The sequence below is a fragment of the Notamacropus eugenii genome, chromosome 1 (genome assembly GCF_028372415.1).
Source record: "Notamacropus eugenii isolate mMacEug1 chromosome 1, mMacEug1.pri_v2, whole genome shotgun sequence".
Classification (NCBI taxonomy): domain Eukaryota; kingdom Metazoa; phylum Chordata; class Mammalia; order Diprotodontia; family Macropodidae; genus Notamacropus; species Notamacropus eugenii.
The window spans coordinates 277,008,233-277,026,245 of NC_092872.1; the positions used below are offsets into that span (position 1 = coordinate 277,008,233).

General features: G+C 40.0%; 1 protein-coding gene across 4 annotated transcripts in view; it reads right to left on the minus strand.

The window, feature by feature from the left end:
* The window catches only part of PRKG1 (protein kinase cGMP-dependent 1), a 1,294,615-nt gene that overhangs the window by 6,112 nt on the left and 1,270,490 nt on the right, over positions 1-18,013 (minus strand). For all 4 annotated transcript variants that reach the window (XM_072628923.1, XM_072628924.1, XM_072628925.1 and 1 more), the window contains 5 exons: positions 13,468-13,609; positions 5,690-5,853; positions 3,553-3,675; positions 3,057-3,119; positions 664-730 (listed from right to left, as the gene is read on the minus strand). In XM_072628923.1, coding sequence (XP_072485024.1) covers positions 664-730; positions 3,057-3,119; positions 3,553-3,675; positions 5,690-5,853; positions 13,468-13,609 — 559 coding nt within the window. The remainder of the gene's footprint in view (positions 1-663; positions 731-3,056; positions 3,120-3,552; positions 3,676-5,689; positions 5,854-13,467; positions 13,610-18,013) is intronic.

Here is an 18,013-nt window from a genome sequence, read left to right on the forward strand (position 1 = left end):
GTTAACTAGTTAATCAGCTGTAAGGAAAGGCTTCATGGAGTGACTTTTTAAAGGCAACTTGAGGTAGACTCTTTATAAAGTGATGAACCATTTTTTAAAATGAAAATGTGATACTTCCCTCCTATTTTTATCTTTTAAAAATGTTTGGATTTTGTTACACAGGGTTATGCTTTTTGTTATTACTGTTGTAATTTGCTTTTGCTTTTTTAATGTGGGCCCCAGTTATACTTTATTTAGGGCATTGACTTGGATCATAGTGGAGGGAGGAGCAATCTAGAAAAAAATAGCCAATCTTTCAAAATTCTGCCTCTGCAATCGTGCTCATGTCCAAACTTCGTCAATGTAGATGCTCCCTGTTCTAAAAGAGGTAGCAGCTCTCCCTGTGGTTCCTTCTTTCCTGCCCTGACCCTTTGCCCTTACCTGGTGATCCATCTTCATGAGTTATTGAGGTTGGAAAATTCCACTATCTGGTCTCCTGATCTGAGTCTATATCTGGGCTTGCCCAGCATGAGAAGACCTACCTGAGTATCTGCTTTACTGGTGTAGATTTCCATACCTCAAAGGAGTTATGAACTAATGAGTCCATGGACCTCTTTATTACTCACAAAACTTCCAATAATAGGCAGGACAGACACACGAGGGTAGAGTAGGAAGGTTACTCACACTTGGTATTATAGGTGGTGTCAAGGTACCTTTTCTTAAGCCTTCCCAATTAAAGCCTTCAAACCATCTGCAAAGAGAACAAAACAGACAATTCAGAGCATTGTATCTTTATGCTGCTGGCTCTGTGTCATTTTTGTTGTTGACGTTCAGTTGTTTTAGTCGTGTCTGACTCTTTGTGACCCCATTTGAAGTTTTCTTAGCAAAGATACTGGAGTGTTTTGCTTTTTCCTTCTCCAACTCATGGTACTGATGAAAAAACTGAGGCAAAAATGGTTAAGTGACTTACCCAGGGTCACACAGCTAGTAAGTGTCTGAGGCTTGATTTGAACTCAGGACTTCCAGGCCTGGCACTCTTCCACCCAGCCACCCATGCGTGTATCATAGATATGCAAATAACAGTTTGATAGGTAAAACAGAGATTGGATGGAGTGTGATTTCTCCTAGTAGAGTCTAAATTTGCTGAGGGCAGGAATTTATTTTTTAAATTTTGCCTTTGTGCTAGGCTTAGCACATTCCCTTGTACTTATTTATCTGTATTTATTGTTATTATTTATTTATTCGTTTGTTATTTATTATTTACTCAGACGCATTCTTATTCCCCTCCCCCCCAGGCATGGGGATGTTAGATTTGTGCCTGGTGTAGGCATTTGCTCCTCAAAGACTGGCTACCTCTGTAGTCTCAGTCTAGCCACTATCAAAGAGTTCACTGATGGTCCTGGGAATTTAGCAAATTTGAGACACTTGTAGACCTTAAACCTGGCAGGGCTGCCCCTTCCAACTGGACTTAAGAGATCCAGAGCATGCTCTTTGCATGAGTGATAAGCATTTCCGTTGGTATAACATATACATATGTATTACCTAACAGTTTTTAGGAATATATGTTTTAAAAATTAAATTATCTTAGAAATTTATTTTAACTTAACACTCACCAACAGACACAAACATTTCAGTTTACAAAGAGGAAGGTCACATAAGAAACCATGGACTTTTCATATGAAGTTTGTTTTTTAAGAAATATGTATGCATACACACATATAGACATACATATAGATAGATACCTGTACATATACACAATTTAACAAGGTGGTAACTAAAACTGATCTAGTCTTTCTTTGTGGAGAAGTAATAGAAATACATTTTCAAGTGTTTTTTTCAATTAATGGAAATCGAGTCATCAAAAAGTAACGAAAAACTTTTCTTACAAAGAGGGTCCTTGATCTCCAGAATCTGAAGTAAGGAGAAAGTTATTTAGGATTTTCTCCGCAGTCATGTCAGCCAAACTCCTCAGGTTCAAGATAAGATTAACTTAACAGGTGGGAGACATGCCCAAGGCACTAATCACATAGTAAGGAGCAGAGCCGGGTTCTGGAAGCCAGGTTATCTGATTCTAAAGTCTAGACTCTTTCCTCTGAACCACCATCTCCTAAATCCTTTTGGGAGCCAAGGAATTTTCCTTGACGATGACTCTGTGACTGATATCGTTGAATAAATACTTGCTTGTTACTTAAAGTAAGTGACCTAGGGGGCATTAGGAGTTTGAGAAAAACCAAATGAAAAAAAATTCTCCTTGTTTCTCATTAGTGGGTTGACCAACCTTGGCCAGGGAACTATATCACTTTGTTTCACTGGTCTCTTATAGAGTAAGAATATTAGGGAGTCAAATGAGCAGTTCAGTTTACCCTTTTAAAAGAATTCAGCAGACAAATATTTGTTGTTGAACCCCTCCCTCTGGCTCCCAGGCAGAAGTCCCTAATACAATCCTGGTCCTCCCAGAGCACAGTAAGGGAAGAGGGGTTCCAGCCTCCCTTTGCTCCTCTCCAAGTAACCGGAAGGAACAGAGGCTTTTGATGTTCCTGGAGAGGAGAAGACAAGAAGAGGAAACCTTTTTCTCTCCAACTAGAGATGTTTCTTTGTCCTGCTCCCAATCTCTTGAAATTACTTTGTGTAACTTTGTATATAATTTGTATTTAATTGACTATACACGTTATAGTCAATTAAGCTCCTTGAGGGTAAGGACTGTTTCACTTTCTAGTGTCTGGAACATAATAAGTGCTTAGATATTTGTTGAATATAGGAATTTGTATTCATTGAATTTCAGTTGGAGAGGAAGCAATGCCAGGTGTAACTTTGAGAAAAAATGTGAAAAGCAAGTCAGTAAAAAGTTGAAGTGATTTTGGAAGCCCCGATAGAGGAATGTTGCAGGTACAGAACTGTAGGGATTGAAAGAATGGTCTACCCAGCTAGCTCACCCCCAGGGCTATTTTGTCCCCATTCTCATTCCAGAAGGTGAAGTCCATGCTCTCCTCCTGATACCCTTTCTGCATAAAGAGCCACTCAGACCCAAAGAGAGAAAACACATATCTGGACCACTGGACCCTGAAAGGGGCACTTACTTGTGCTTCTGGATGTCTTTTACTCCATTTTTCAAGTTCCCTAATCTTTCTGATGGATTGTCCCTATGAGGAAAACAATAGAAGATTAAAGAATTAATTTTATTATTATAAATCAAATTATTGATGTTTTGTTTGTATGTAATAAAAACCTCACAAATCCCACTACCCTCTTTACAAAGCACATCCCTCCAAAACCATTTGTTGACTTTTAATGTTGTTTGTTGATTTTTTAAATGAAGGGAAATCAAGTTATCCTAAAGGTCTCATGAAATAAAAAGGTTTTCTCTCAAAGAAGGCCCCTAAACCCCAGGATCTAAAACAAGGAGAGAGTTATTTAGGATTCTAGATGTAGGAAGGCATCTCAGGAGTCATGCAGAATTAATCACTTTAATAGAGACAAGAAATATGAATGACTTCCAAATAGACAGACATACTTTTGGGGGGCAAGGGATTAGGATACACAGGGCCAAAATGACAGTAAAGCTGAATTGCTTACCTGCATAGTTTTTTAATTAAATTAGCAGCATTTTTGGCAATCTTCTTTGGAAATTCTATCATGTCAATCCCTCTCAATATGATATTATAGGTCTTCATAGGATCTGGGCCTGAGAAAGGGGGACTTAAAGGAAAAAAAGTGACATTTTCTTAGGTTTTCATTCTGTAAAGAATTCATTTCTAAACATGTTAGAAAAACCATCTCCAAAAAATATCCTCAATCACTGACATAGTCCTTGGCACATGGCAGGGACTCAATAAATATGTGCTTTATGAATTAGATGATTGATAATGAAGCACATTTGGTGAGCAATCATTGGGATAACATGGAATCTAGTGCCTTGTATTCACTTCTTTGGGTACATGGTCTTTTCTTCCTGGATAGAATGTAGGATCCTTGGTTGTAGAGATTGTTTTCATTTTGGTTTTTGCATCTGCAGTGCTTTGATTAATACTAGGTGCTTACTGCACCTATCATTTGTTGAATTGAACTGACAACAGTAGAATAGAGAAGATCATGAATTCCAGACTCATGGCATGAACTCTGTGACTTGTGAAGCAGGTCACCTTTCTCTAGGTCCCTCTCATTCCACTGAATTCCCTCTTCCTAAGCATCTTGTATCCTTAGAATGTAGATGCTCAAAGATCAGGTTCAATGCATCCTTCTAACCTATGGGAAACTCTTAAGTGGCAGAGCTCAGGCTGATCTGCCTTGGTCCAGGATGTTTCCTCCTTGGAAAAGCCCCATGTAGATGAAATCATAGTTCTGGGTGAACATGAAGTTGGCAGGCCCTATGCAAGGCAACAGCACAAAAAGGAAACAATCCCTGCCTCTAAATTCTGTGGGGGACCTGTATGTATTGGTAACCTATAGTACATTGGGAGAAAAGTGAGAATCCATTGAGGGAATAAGGAAAAGCCTCATGCAAGATCCTTTTGACCTGGGTCTAGGGAGAAGTTACAGCTTCTAAAAGGTGGAAGTGAGGAAGGAGGGCACTTCAGGTATGGAGGACAGCCTATGCAAAGGCATGGAGATGGGAGATGGAATGTTGTGCATGGGGAGCATCTGACAAGGTGTCTGGAGTCAGAAGGTGAAGAACTTTGAATGCTGAATATCATTTGTATTTTATTCCAGAGCAGGGGGTGACCCTCCTTGGTCATACTACTTTGACAGCTGCCTAGACAATGGATTGTCAAAAGGAGAGATGGAGGCAGGGAAACCAATAAAAAGCTATTGCAGTAGTTCAGGGAAGAGGCCAAAAGGGCCCAACTTGTGGCCAAGTGCTCAGAGAGGAAATAGATATGAGAATGAGTTAAAAAGGAGGCTAGAATTGAGCCTTAGTGAGTGGAACTAACTTTCACCCCCAGTAGGACTTATTTTAAATAATGAAACATCTCAACAAGGACAGAGTTGTCAAGAAAGTGTCAGAGGATCACAGACTCAAAGAATGTCAGAGCTGGAAGTGACCTCGGAGGCCATCTGCTCTAACCAGGAAGAGCACATGGAGAATGGATGCAAGGGAATTAGGATGGTAGGAACTGACTCTGTGGAGGAAGTTGTTTGGGTTGAAGTTGTGGATTTTTTTTTTCTTTTAAGAAGTCAGGTGGCAGGGAAAGAAATGCCATATCAGATGTACACAGGACATCCGGACACCTAGTAATCTACATAGCTGACAACTGTTAGGTCTTCAGCACATGATCCTTTGGGAACATGGAGAGTGTCCAGTGGGGGTATGTGAGAGCTGTCTTTAAGTATGTGAAAGGCTCCCACAGGGAGACAGGATTACACTAATGGAACATTGGGTGAAAGTGGGAAAGAGACCAATGTAGGCCAAGATGTCAAGAAGAATTTCTCAACAATTACAGCTATCCCAGAATGGAAAAGGGCTGTGTTGGAAGGTGGTAGTTCCCCATCCTTCAAAAGTTTTCAGCAGAGGGCCCGGGTATGTTAATAGGAGGGATTTCTTTCCTATTTGTGTTGGAGTAGTTGGCTGCTGAGGTATCTCTCAACTCTAAAATTCAGTAATTCCTTGGGAATGTGCTCCTCTGGGAGGGCCCTAATCAAAGAAACAAGAGCAGAACCATTTCACGTTTGGTCAGCCCATTTTTACCCACATTTCTTGTTTCAATGCTCATACCTGCCAGTCAGGAGTTCATACATTAGGATTCCTAGTGACCAGTAGTCTGCTGAAATGTCATGACCTTTGTTCAGGATGATCTCAGGGGCTACGTACTCTGGGGTCCCACAAAATGTCCATGTTTTCTTTCCAAATCCTATTTTCTTTGCAAAGCCAAAATCAACCTAGAAGCAAAAAGCAAATAAAAGAGAAAATAAGCGCACACACAAAACAAAACTGCTCCACACGAAGGGAGAGAGGTCAGTGGAATTCTAGAAGATGCGATTTCATTGATTTCAATCAGAGAATAAATACAAGGGACTTCTTGGGAATGTTGAAGTGAAATATGGGGAGAGTGACAAAAATGAAAAGAAATACTGGATTCCATCATCCTGTCTTCAAATGATTCATTTGTGATAAGAACGACACAGACAACAAACTTTTCCAGGGAAGGAAGAATGATTAGGATCCAAACATTGTCTAGTTATGAATCAACCCTTACCAGATTTCTCTTCCTCTGTCTTTTCTTATGATTTAAATACAGTATTATATTTATCTTACACAAGCCTGCTTGCTCTTATTCCTATAAGGAAGGCATTCTGAACAAAGTTTTTATAATTCAGTTATTTTAGTCATGTGACTCATTTGGGATTTTCTTGGTAAAGGTACTGGAGTGGTTTGCCATTTCCTTTGCCAATGGGTCCAATAGATCCTTTTCTTAGGCAATCAGAGGAGAAGTGACTTGCCCAGGGCCACACAGCTAGGTAGTGTCTGAGGCTGGATTAGAACTCAGGTCTTCCCTACTCCAGGCCCACTGCTTTATCCATTGAGCCACCAGCTACCTCTCTGAAATAAGTAACATTCATTTTTTGTCACTTAGTCCCAACTTAGCCAGATCTGCTCATCCATTGTCTCCAGGGCTATCTGGACACCTGAACAAACAGTCACATCATTAGTGGATCCAATCATTCAATAATGTAACCTGATGTCAGCTGTCTTTAAGTACTTTAAGGCAGCATATGACTATCCCTTTTCATGCATCTGCTTCCCTACCTTCCCTGTGTTCTTTTCAAACTCAGCTCATCTCCCACCTTCTGTGGGAAATTTCCTGGTTCTTCATATGCTGGTGTGTTCTCCTTTAGGATTGCCGACCTTCATTTGCTGTGTATGTATCTCAGATGCATCTGGCTATTACATACTCCCACCACCCCAATGTGAGCTCTCTGAAGGGAGATACTCGTTCTCCCTATCTTGTGTCCCCAGCACAAAGCACACACATTGTAAGGGCTTAATAAAGAATAACGATAATAACAACTTTTTTTTAAATTAAATTTATTTATTTAGCTTTTAACATTCATTTTCACAAAATTTTGGGTTCCAAATTTTCTCCCCTTTTATCCCCTCCCCCCCCCAAACACCAAGCATTCTAATTGCCCCTATGACCAATCTGCTCTCTCTTCTATCATCCCTCTCTGTCCTTGTCTCCATCTTCTCTTTTGTCCTGCAGGGCCAGATAGCTTTCTATACCCCTTTACCTGTATTTCTTATTTCCTAGTGGCAAGAACATTACTCGACAGTTGATCCTAACACTTTGAGTTCCAACTTCTTTACCTCCCTCCCTCTCCACCCCTTCCCTTTGGAAGGCAAGCAATTTAATATAGGCCAAATCTGTGTAGTTTTGCAAATGACTTTCATAATAGTTGTGTTGTATAGGACTAACTATATTTTCCTTCATCCTATCCTGTCCCCGATTACTTCTATTCTCTTTTGATCCTATCCCTCCCCATGAGTGTCAACCTTGAATTGTACTCTCCTCCCCTTCCCTCCCTTCTATCATCCCCCCCACCCTGCTTGTCCCCTTATCCCCCACTTTCCTGTATTGTGAGATAGGTTTTCATACCAAAATGAGTGTGCATTTTATTCTTTCCTTTAGTGGAATGTGATGAGAGTAGACTTCATGTTTTTCTCTCACCTCCCCTCTTTATCCCTCCACTAATGAGTCTTTTGCTTGCCTCTTTTATGAGAGATAATTTGCCCCATTCAATTTCTCCCTTTCTCCTCCCAATATATTTCTCTCTCACTGCTTGATTTCATTTTTTTTTTAAGATATGATCCCATCCTCTTCAATTCACTCTGTGCACTTTGACTCTATGTATGTGTGCATGTGTGCATGTGTGTGTGTGTAATCCCACCCAGTACCCAGATACTGAAATGTTTCAAGAGTTACAAATATTGTCTTTCCATGTAGGAATGTAAACAGTTCAACTTTAGTAAGTCCCTTATGACTTCTCTTTGCTGTTCACCTTTTCATGGTTCTCTTCATTCTTGTGTTTGAAAGTCAAATTTTCTTTTCAGCTCTGGTCTTTTCATCAAGAATGCTTGAAAATCCTCTATTTCATTGAAAGACCAATTTTTCCCCTGAAGTATTATACTCAGTTTTGCTGGGTAGGTGATTCTTGGTTTTAGTTGTAGTTCCTTTGACTTCTGGAATATCTTATTCCATGCCCTTCGATCCCTTAATGTAGAGGCTGCTAGATCTTGTGTTATCCTGATTGTATTTCCACAATACTTGAATTGTTTCTTTCTAGCTGCTTGCAATATTTTCTCCTTGACCAGGGAACTCTGGAATTTGGCCACAATGTTCCTAGGAGTTTCTCTTTTTGGATCTCTTTCAGGTGGTGTTCTGTGGATTCCTTGAATATTTATTTTGCCCTCTGGTTCTAGAATCTCAGGGCAGTTTTCCTTGATAATTTCATGAAAGATGATGTCTAGGCTCTTCTTTAGATCATGGCTTTCAGGTAGTCCCATAATTTTTAAATTGTCTCTCCTGGATCTATTTTCCAGGTCAGTTGTTTTTCCAATGAGATATTTCACACTATCTTCCATTTTTCCATTCTTCTCGCTTTGTTTTGTGATTTCTTGCTTTCTCATAAAGTCCTTAGCCTCAATCTGTGCCATTCTAATTTTGAAAGAACTATTTTCTTCAGTGAGCTTTTGAATCTCCTTTTCCATTTGGCTAATTCTGCTTTTGAAAGCATTCATCTCCTCATTGGCTTTTTGAACCTCTTTTGCCAATTGAGTTAGGCTAGTTTTCAAGGTGTTATTTTCTTCAACATTTTTTTGGGTCTCCTTTAGCAGGGAGCTGATCTGCTGTTCATGCTTTGACTTCATGTCTCTCATTTCTCTTCCCAGCTTTTCCTCTACCTCTCTAACTTGATTTTCAAAATTCTTTTTGAGCTCTTCCATGGCCTGAGCCCATTGGGTGGGCTGGGACACAGAAGCCTTGATTTCTGTGTCTTTGCCTGATGGTAAGCATTGTTCTTCCTCATCAGAAAGGAAGGGAGGAAATGCCTGTTCACCAAGAAAGTAACCTTCTACAGTCTTATTTCTTTTCCCTTTTCTGGGCATTTTCTCAGCCAGTGACTTGACCTCTGAATATTCTCCTCACACCCACCTCGCCTCCTGATGCTCCCAGACAGAGTTTGGGGTCTGAGATTCAAATGCTGTTTCCAGCCTTAGGGCTTTTGGCGGGGGCAGGGCTGCTATTCAGTGTGACATTAAGATCAGGTGCTGAGGTTGGGGCAGGGCCGCCTCTCAGGCTCAGTTCCTTCAGGGGGTTTATGCAAAGACCTTCCACAATGGATCCAGGCTCCTGCCCCCTTGGGGAGCCCCGGTCTGCAGCCGCCTCTCAGCTTCTACCTTCCCGGGGGGGGGCCTGAGTTATGGGGGCACCCCACTCCCCTCTCGACCCGCCAAAGAGACTCTGTCACTGACCCCCGTCACCTGTGGGTGGAGGGACTTGTGCGGCCGCTGGAGATCCTGTCCCTGAAGCCTGCTCGGATCTGTACCTCTCGGTGCCGAGGCCGTGGCAGGTCTGGGCTGGGATCCGCTTCTGCAGCACGACGGACCTTTTGCGAGAGGTTTGCAGGTCCCTCTGTGGGTGGAGGGACCCGCGTGGCCGCTGGAGATCCCGTCCCTGAAGCCTGGTCGGCTCTTTTCCTCTTGGTGCCGCGGCTGCGGCAGGGCTACACTCAGCTCCCAGTCCCGGCGCCCAGCCCGCAGCGCAAAGGACCCCCCGTGAGAGGTTTGCAGGTCTCTCCGGAACAGAAATCTCCCTTGCTCCAATGTTCCGTGGCCTCTGGGTGCAGAATTTGCCATGAGTTACTTCCCTGTAGCCGTTCTATGGGTTGTGGGTTCGGAGCTATGTGTATGTGCGTCTTTCTACTCCGCCATCTTGGCTCCGCCCCTTCGATAATAACAACTTAATAACTCACTGAGCAACTGACGCACTTGTTCCCCTTGGCCCCAGAAGGCCAAATTAGAGGCAGTAGGTAGAGCAGGCAAATAGGCAAATTTAGTCTTGATGGGGGGGACAAAGAAAATATCCCAACCACTAGGGTTGTTTGGAAATGGAATTTCTTTGAAAGGTCATTAACTTAGAGTTGAAAAGGAGCTCAGAGGCCATAGTCCAATCTCCTCTTGTGAAGAAGGAGAATTGAGGTCAAGACCAGTTTTGTGGCTTGCCTAGGGTCATAGTTAGGGGAAGGAGAGGGCTCTGGGTTCCTTCTTATGGGAGATTTGCAAACAAATGCTGGATGACCATTACTTGGGAATGTTGTAGTTGCCATTCTTAGGTATCAATTAGAGCAGATGGCCACTGAGACCCTTTACATGTTAATGGTCCAAGGACTTATATAATATTTACTTACAAATATCAAGGTTATTATATGTGTTAACAAACAGCATCTCACCAAGCCTTGCTGTAGTAGGCAGATCTATTTGAACAATTTTAAAATTTCCTTGAGTACCATGGAATAATTATAAATTTTGACTTTGATATAACCAAATTTAGCATGAAAATACCTCCCTAACTCCAATTTAATACAAATCCCAACACTGAGACACTCAGAGTACCAAAAATTTTCTGATTTTTCAACCCAGTGGGATTTTTGAGATCAGAGACTATTTTTTCTTTTTGTTTTCTTTTCTTTTTTTAAGTGGCACTTGAAACAGAGCCTAGGACATAGTAAAGGCTTGATAAAACTTGAATTTAAACGCACTTTTAAGAATAAGTACACTGTTTCTTTGCATCAAATTGAACAACTGAACTAGTTTTGGGTAGGATGAGTTAATGTTGAGAATCCTCTGAGCTACATCATTTTTCTAAAGTCCTCAAAATACTTTCCCCAAGGAAATTAAAACATCATTCGATTTAATTTTTCAAACAATTATCAACTATTGTGTTCTATACATTGTAGTACGAACAGGGCATACAAAGACAAAAATGACATGATTCCTATCTTCAGAGAACTTACATTCTATCAGGGTACAAATAAAAAAATACAAATTATAGGGAGGGAGATGGTGTTAATAACTGGAGGAATTAGGAAAAATTTATGCAGGAAGCAGCACCTCAAATACTTTGAATTGGGCTAGAATTTCTGTAAGTTGGATGTGAGAAGTCTGGGGACTGCAGACATAGGAGACCACTTGTTCAAATGTGTAGAAGCAGAAGGACTGTCACATATAGAAAACAACTACCAGGCTGGTTTGCCTTGGACACAAAGGGGATGAAGGAGAGAAAAAAGGAAAACTGGAAAGGGAGGTGAAAACAAGCTTGAGAAAAGCCTCAAATGCCAGGGTAAAGACTTAATATTTTCTTCCTAGATCTACTAGGGAGCCATTTATATGTTTGAGGATCAGCGGTTCATATAGTCATGTATATACTTTAGGAACATGAATTTGTCAAGTACATGGAAAGTGGATTGATAATACAAAAGACTAGAGACAGGAAGACCAACTAGAAAGGGCTTGAACTCCAGCAGGGCTTTGTGAGAAGAGGGAAGTGGATAGATGTAACAGGTGTTGTGGAGGTTGGATCAATCAGGATTGTGTTCATCCTTCATTGCCAAAGAAGACCATTCCATCAGAGAAGTGATTAAATGACTTGCACTTGACTTTGTTTTGAGTGAGTGAGGACTGTGCAGGCCAACAGCCTCACTTCTCCAGAGTCATCTGAATCCAGTGACTTGATATTCCTCAGGATGACTGGAGATGTCTGTCTACATCAATTAGACATGGAAACTGATTGGGTGTGTAATTGGAGAAAAGGGATAATCAGGCAGGACAGTAAAACTGTCCTCAGGTAAACCCTGGGGTGGTTCCATAGGAAAGAGATATGTGTGTGTGTGCATGTATGTGCATATGTGTACACATGCTCACACATAATGGATTTGATGGGAAATATAATGAGTTTCACTTTGAGCAGGTTAAGTTTCCATAAACAGTTGGTAACATAGTTTGGGGAAGAGATTAGGACCACAAGTAAAGGTTGGACGTCATCTATGTAGAAATAATAACTAGTTCTATGGGCATTGATGCACCCAGGGTGAAAGTGTAGACAGAGAACAGAAAATAATCCCAAAGAAAGCTTTACGGGATGCTCAGAGTGTCTGAAGAAGGACCTAGAAAAGGAGAATGAGGAAGGGGGGGTCTGACACGTAGGAAGGAGAGAGAGAGAGAGAGAGAGAGAGAGAGAGAGAGAGAGAGAGAGAGAGAGAGAGAGAGAGAGCGAGCAGTATCATGGAAGGGTAGAAGAATAAGACCATGAGTAGAAGTTGAGGGATTGTCATCAACCAGGAGGGAGGCCAGCTCTTCTTTAGAGACTGGAGCTAAGGAGATGATGGTAGAGGGCAATGAGGAGAGATTTTAAGGCATGCTGGAATGAGAGAGAAGGAGGAACATGAGCTGGTCAGCCTTGGTTTTCTCAGCATAGTTCTCTACTGGGAGCTTGCCTGGGTTGCTCTACTCAGAGAATAGGGAGGATGTATTTACTGTAGGAGACTGGAGTAAAGAGGTTTGCAATAGCTGCTGTGGAAGATGTGATAGAGTCATCTGGGAAGGAATAAAAGGATTTTTGTGTAGCAATGAAAGCCTGGCTGAGATTAATTTCCCTAAATTGGTAGTGTACCGAGTCAGCATGATTAATTGACTTTAAGGGGCACATGAGGAGCAATGAAATGGGGAAGTAAGGGTAACTCAGCTTGGAAATAGGACAGAAGGCAAGGAATTACAGAAAGTTAAAAGTGTATGTGTGAACTGATTAGTCATGGGTTCAAGACTGTGAAGGATGGAAAGTGAAGACAGAGCAGGGTGATGAAATGAGATAAACAATGGAAGAACCAGAGGCCAAGGTGAGGGATGGAGAATAAGTCAAGGAGGAAATGAGGAAAAGGAGAGATTGACAGTTAAGTTGCTATCTTGGGAGAGTGGGATTTCAAAAGTGTGCATTACGGAGGTGTGACAGTTATGGGCGACAGTAGGATCAAGGGTCTGACTGCTTCTGTGTGTAGCTGAGATTGAATAAAAAGAGAAGGAATGGCTGTTTAGGAGGTTGACTGGAAGACAAGTGTATTCAAAGGGGTATTAATATTCCTGAAAATGACTCCAAATATTTCTGGATAATTGAGGCAATGGTTTCACTATTTAAAGTTACTTTAAATGGAAGATGTCTGGTGCAGATTACTTCTCTACAATGCCTCCAAACCTAAGAATATATCATGACAAATGTTAGAATGGCCAAGTTTCTTAGCTTGACATGCCACACCTCCAAAATGTCCCAGTACTTTTTTTTCACAATTCCTGGAAGAGCATGCACGGCTATGAACCCAGATGTTGAAGGGTAATAATGAACTGCTTTTAGGGGAAAGTGAGATGTTCACATAAGAGCTGTGAGATCGGTTTCCAATCAGAAAGTTTATCACCCTTGTGTGGAGTGATGAGTAGCATAAAGTACTGACCAGTTTGGCATAACCTCGGTGGTCAAGAATGAGGTTTTCTGGCTTGAGGTCCCTGTAAATGATTCCTTTGGAATGCAGATAGGCAAACGCTTCTACCACACATGCTGTATAAAATCTGGTTGTTGAATCTTCAAAAGAACCTCTGGGAAAGAGAAAACAGAGTGAATGGAGCACAAAGATTGTGTTAACCAAACTCATGGACTTTACATTTTGTCTTACCTCTGGCCAAAAAGGAAGGTCAAAGACCAAAGGACTCTGAAAGCATACACACACACATGCATACACACATATATACATAAAACATATATACAAACACATATACATATATGTCTATATGTATGTGTGTATATAAGTGTATACATACAACCTAAAAGACTCCCTCAGTTCTCAATTAACAATCCTCTGATCATGTGCCAAAATATCTCTTGAGGGAACAACACACCACAGGAGCACACTCCACAACAGTTTATAAGAAGTAACTGGGAATCCAACACAATAATTTGTCTAAAAATTAACCAGTTTTTGGAAGGTTAAATTCCATAGAGGCCTAGTATTTTAGTGCTACTAACCATAATGACAACAATAATTCCATCTAGCATTTATATAATACCTACTATGTGCCATACACTGTGCTAGGTATTTTACAAATCTTTCACTTCATCTTCACAACAACCTTGGAGGTAGATGGTAATATAATCCCATTTTGCAGATGAGGAAACTGAGGAAAATAGAGATTTTTTTTTTTTAATCACTTGCCCAAGAACCTACAGCTATTAAGTGTCTGGGGTTGGATTTGAATTTAGGTTTTCCTACCTTCCTAATTTCAGGTACTTAACAACTCCCACTAACCCATTAGTCATCCTGAAAAGAACAATGACAATTATGGTCTGCAGGAGAATCATACTCCTGGACTCATCTGCCAGGTGGGTTTGTGACAGAATTCAATTTTAAAGAGACCAGAAAGAGGAAGCTTTGGTTTTGAGACTTTGTTTCCCATATATTTCTGAATTTTTAAAAAATTCCATGTAATGTTAAAATAAAATATTCTTTTCCCTTCATTTTTTTCTTTTTTCTTTCCCATCCTCCTTTCTTCTTTCTCTCCCCGTTTTTCTTATCTTCCTTCCATTCTCCCCTTTCCTTTTCCTTTTTCAGTGGATGGAGAGGGTTGGGAGAAAGAAAAGTGAATGTTTGATACTTGGAAAAATTGTAAGTATGTTAAAATAAATTATTTCAAATCCAAAATCACATTGGAAAATCTCAGTTTGAGTCTACTCATTTAATAGAATAGATTGGAAAAAGGGAGCTGGTGGTCAGCTCATCTCAGCATCTTATCAAAGAGAGACTAGAGAGGAATCATGGTTAGCCAGAGGTCCTACACTGGGATTCCAGCCTAGGTCATCTGACTTACCAAATCCTTTGTTTTTACTATTTATTACCAAAAGTATCTTGTGTTTGTCATAATACATACATACATACATAATACATACAGAGAGATATATGCACACATATACATATATGTATATGTGTATATATGTATGTATGTATATATGTATGTGTGTGTGTGTGTGTGTGTGTGTGTGTGTGTGTGTGTGTGTATATATATTTATCTCGCAGTGAGCTGGGCCTTGAGTCTGGATGATATGAGTTCAAATCCAGCTTCAGACACTTATTAGCTGTGTGATGAGAGCAAATCACTTAACTGCTATCTGCCTCGGTTTCCTCATCTATAAAATAATAGCCTCTACCAGAATGTCTTCATTTTTTGTATTTTTATCCCCTCTCCATGTCTGCCAATAGTATTCTTCTAATACGTACCTGCTGATTGATTTTACGGAGAGGATTGAATGTCTCTTTGAATCACTGAATGGCAGAATTGGAAGGCCCTTAGGTATAAATCTGGTCTAACCCTCTCCTTTTACAAAACAGGAAACTGAGCTCAAGAGAACTGACAAGATCAAGGTCACACAACTAGTATGGAGCAACTAGTATAAGATTCAAACTCAGGTCCTCTGACTCTAAATACTATGCCCTTTCCCATTGCCCTAAATTGAAATATATTCATCTCTTTTATGAAAATTATAAGAGAAAAAACTCTATATTTCATATTTTATCAATCAATGATTGGGATAGAAAGACAAAATTCAAATAATGTCTGTCTTCAAGAGCTTACATTTGACTTCATGTATCCTTTTCACAACAACCAAGTCCTCTGGAAATAGGAAGTCAATTAACTGGGGAGCAATGGCTTTCAGCTAACTTTGATTATGAGTTTAAATGAGAGGCTGTATTATCTTGGTGCAAGGTATAAGATTCACCTGAGGGTCCCTCCAAGTTGTAAGAGAAAGAGACCACTATGAAAAAAAATGAATGATATAACTTTCATCACTCAATAGCCATTTTAGATAAGTTTTGGAATTTGAATCCAGTTTATTAAAGTCATCACATTAAGACATGTCAGAGTTACTTAGAACAGGATGAAAATGAAAAATTACCATCAGCAGTAGAAGTGACAGTCTCAAATCTGCTATAAAGCACTTTTGTTTCTGTTTTTATTAGCAGTTTAGAAAGTGGCTAGAACAAATATATCATTTATTTTGTAGCTCTTTCTTCAATTGACAGTGAAGTCTCCGTGGTACAAATTAATAGATAGAGAGGCTCAGATGGCTTCATTGTAAAAAGATTCCTTCTGTAGCTAGATGGCAGTAGACACCAGTGTTTAAATTAGATCAGACTAGAGACATAATTACGCTCCTGTCATCAGAATGGTCAGTCTTTTCAAGTGTGCTTGACATAAACAGATTTCAGAAATAGGAGGATGTAACAAATGAGAAAAAACTCCAACAGGAACCTGGACATGTTGACGTTTTCCTTTGATTGTCAACAATGGCTAGTCATCAAAGAGCAACTGAGCGATTTCCTTTGTAAGACAAATTTGTTTTCAGTAAGAAAGTTATGAGGTGAAAACTCATTTTGAAAACAGAAGCGTTTCCCTTCAAAAAGTGAGAATGTTAGATCTTATCTTAGGTCATCCAAGAATTGGATTCAAATAATCTCCTACCCACTGAACAGATGAATGCAAAGGCAGGAGCCAATTAAATTGGGCTGTGGCTTTACAGATGCACTAGAAAAAAACGTGTCAGAAAACATTCTTTAGATGGGAGGTGAGGGGATGTCAGAAAACACACCTTTCTTCAAATAGAAGGTGAGGACTGGGTTCAAAATGTCAATTCATGGATTGATTACTTAATATTTTTTTCTCCTTTTCCCCATCCCTCAGGTCTGGACTTGTTTTTGGTGTAGAGAATTCCCAGTATGGAAACTCCCTCCATTAAAGGAATTTAGCAGCTATGTAATATCCATAATTAGTGAGTTGCCAAGTGTCAGAAACAGAACCTGACTCAGGTCTTCCTGACTCCCTGTTTGTCCTTCTATCTACTATTTACATCAGTAATTCTCTGTATTGTCTTTATTATAACAACTAAAATAAAGTCATTGTGAATACTTGAAAAAATAAAACATGACAATTCATTATATACAAATAACCTATATATTTGAGTGTGAATCCATTTAACATGTGAATCACTCTGATTTCAAAAGGAAATCATTTAGCTAAATCAAAATGTTTTCAGAAAAAATAAAATAGTACACTTATCTCCAGTACTTTTATTATTATTAGCCATTTATATTATTATTAGCCATTCTTTCGTTTGAGCTTCTCAAGGACCCTGTAGAGTAGATAGTATGGATGTTATTTATCCCTATTTTATAGACAAGGACATCGAGGCTGAAAGACATTCAGTGACTGTCCAGTTACACAGTCAGTGTCAGAGGTAGGTCGGTTATTGGTGGATCTTATCACCATGGCTCGAACTTCAGCACTTTGAAGGCAATGACCAACAACTTGGTGGGGATGTGAGAGAGGGGTTTCCTGGTGAAGTTCATGTTGAGCTTAAGGTCTGAACTACTCACCCACCACTTAGATTTTGTGATAGTCCATTCCTGTTGTTTTACTGATGAGGAAACTGTGGGGACCAAGAGAGGTGAGGGAATTTGCCCAAAGTCACATAGTTACTAAGTATTACAGCTAGAATTTGAACTCAAGTCCTTGAAATTCAGAGCTTTTCCCTCTATGACATCTCGTTTTAATTAAGTTTCATACTTGATATCTTCTGTCTATCTGTCTCTCTCTGTCTTGCACACAGTAGGCAGCTGAAAAATGTTTGGCTAATATATTTTGTTAAATTCTATAAATTTAGATACACCACTGGTCAACTCGCATCCTCCAAAACTTGATTTCCACTATTTTAAAAGGTTGATGTACCAGATCCAGACTGTAAAGCCTGTGTTAGCTTTGTTTCCTTACACCAGCATACAGAGCTTAGTGGCTGGAAAGGAAGGAAACCAAAAATATATATAGTGGAATCTTCCTAGAATTACTAGCATGAGAAGAGGCATAAGGGATCAGCTAATTCAACACTGTCACTTTATAGTTGAGGAAATGAAACTCAGAGAGAGACAATGACAAGCCCCAGATCACACAGTAAGG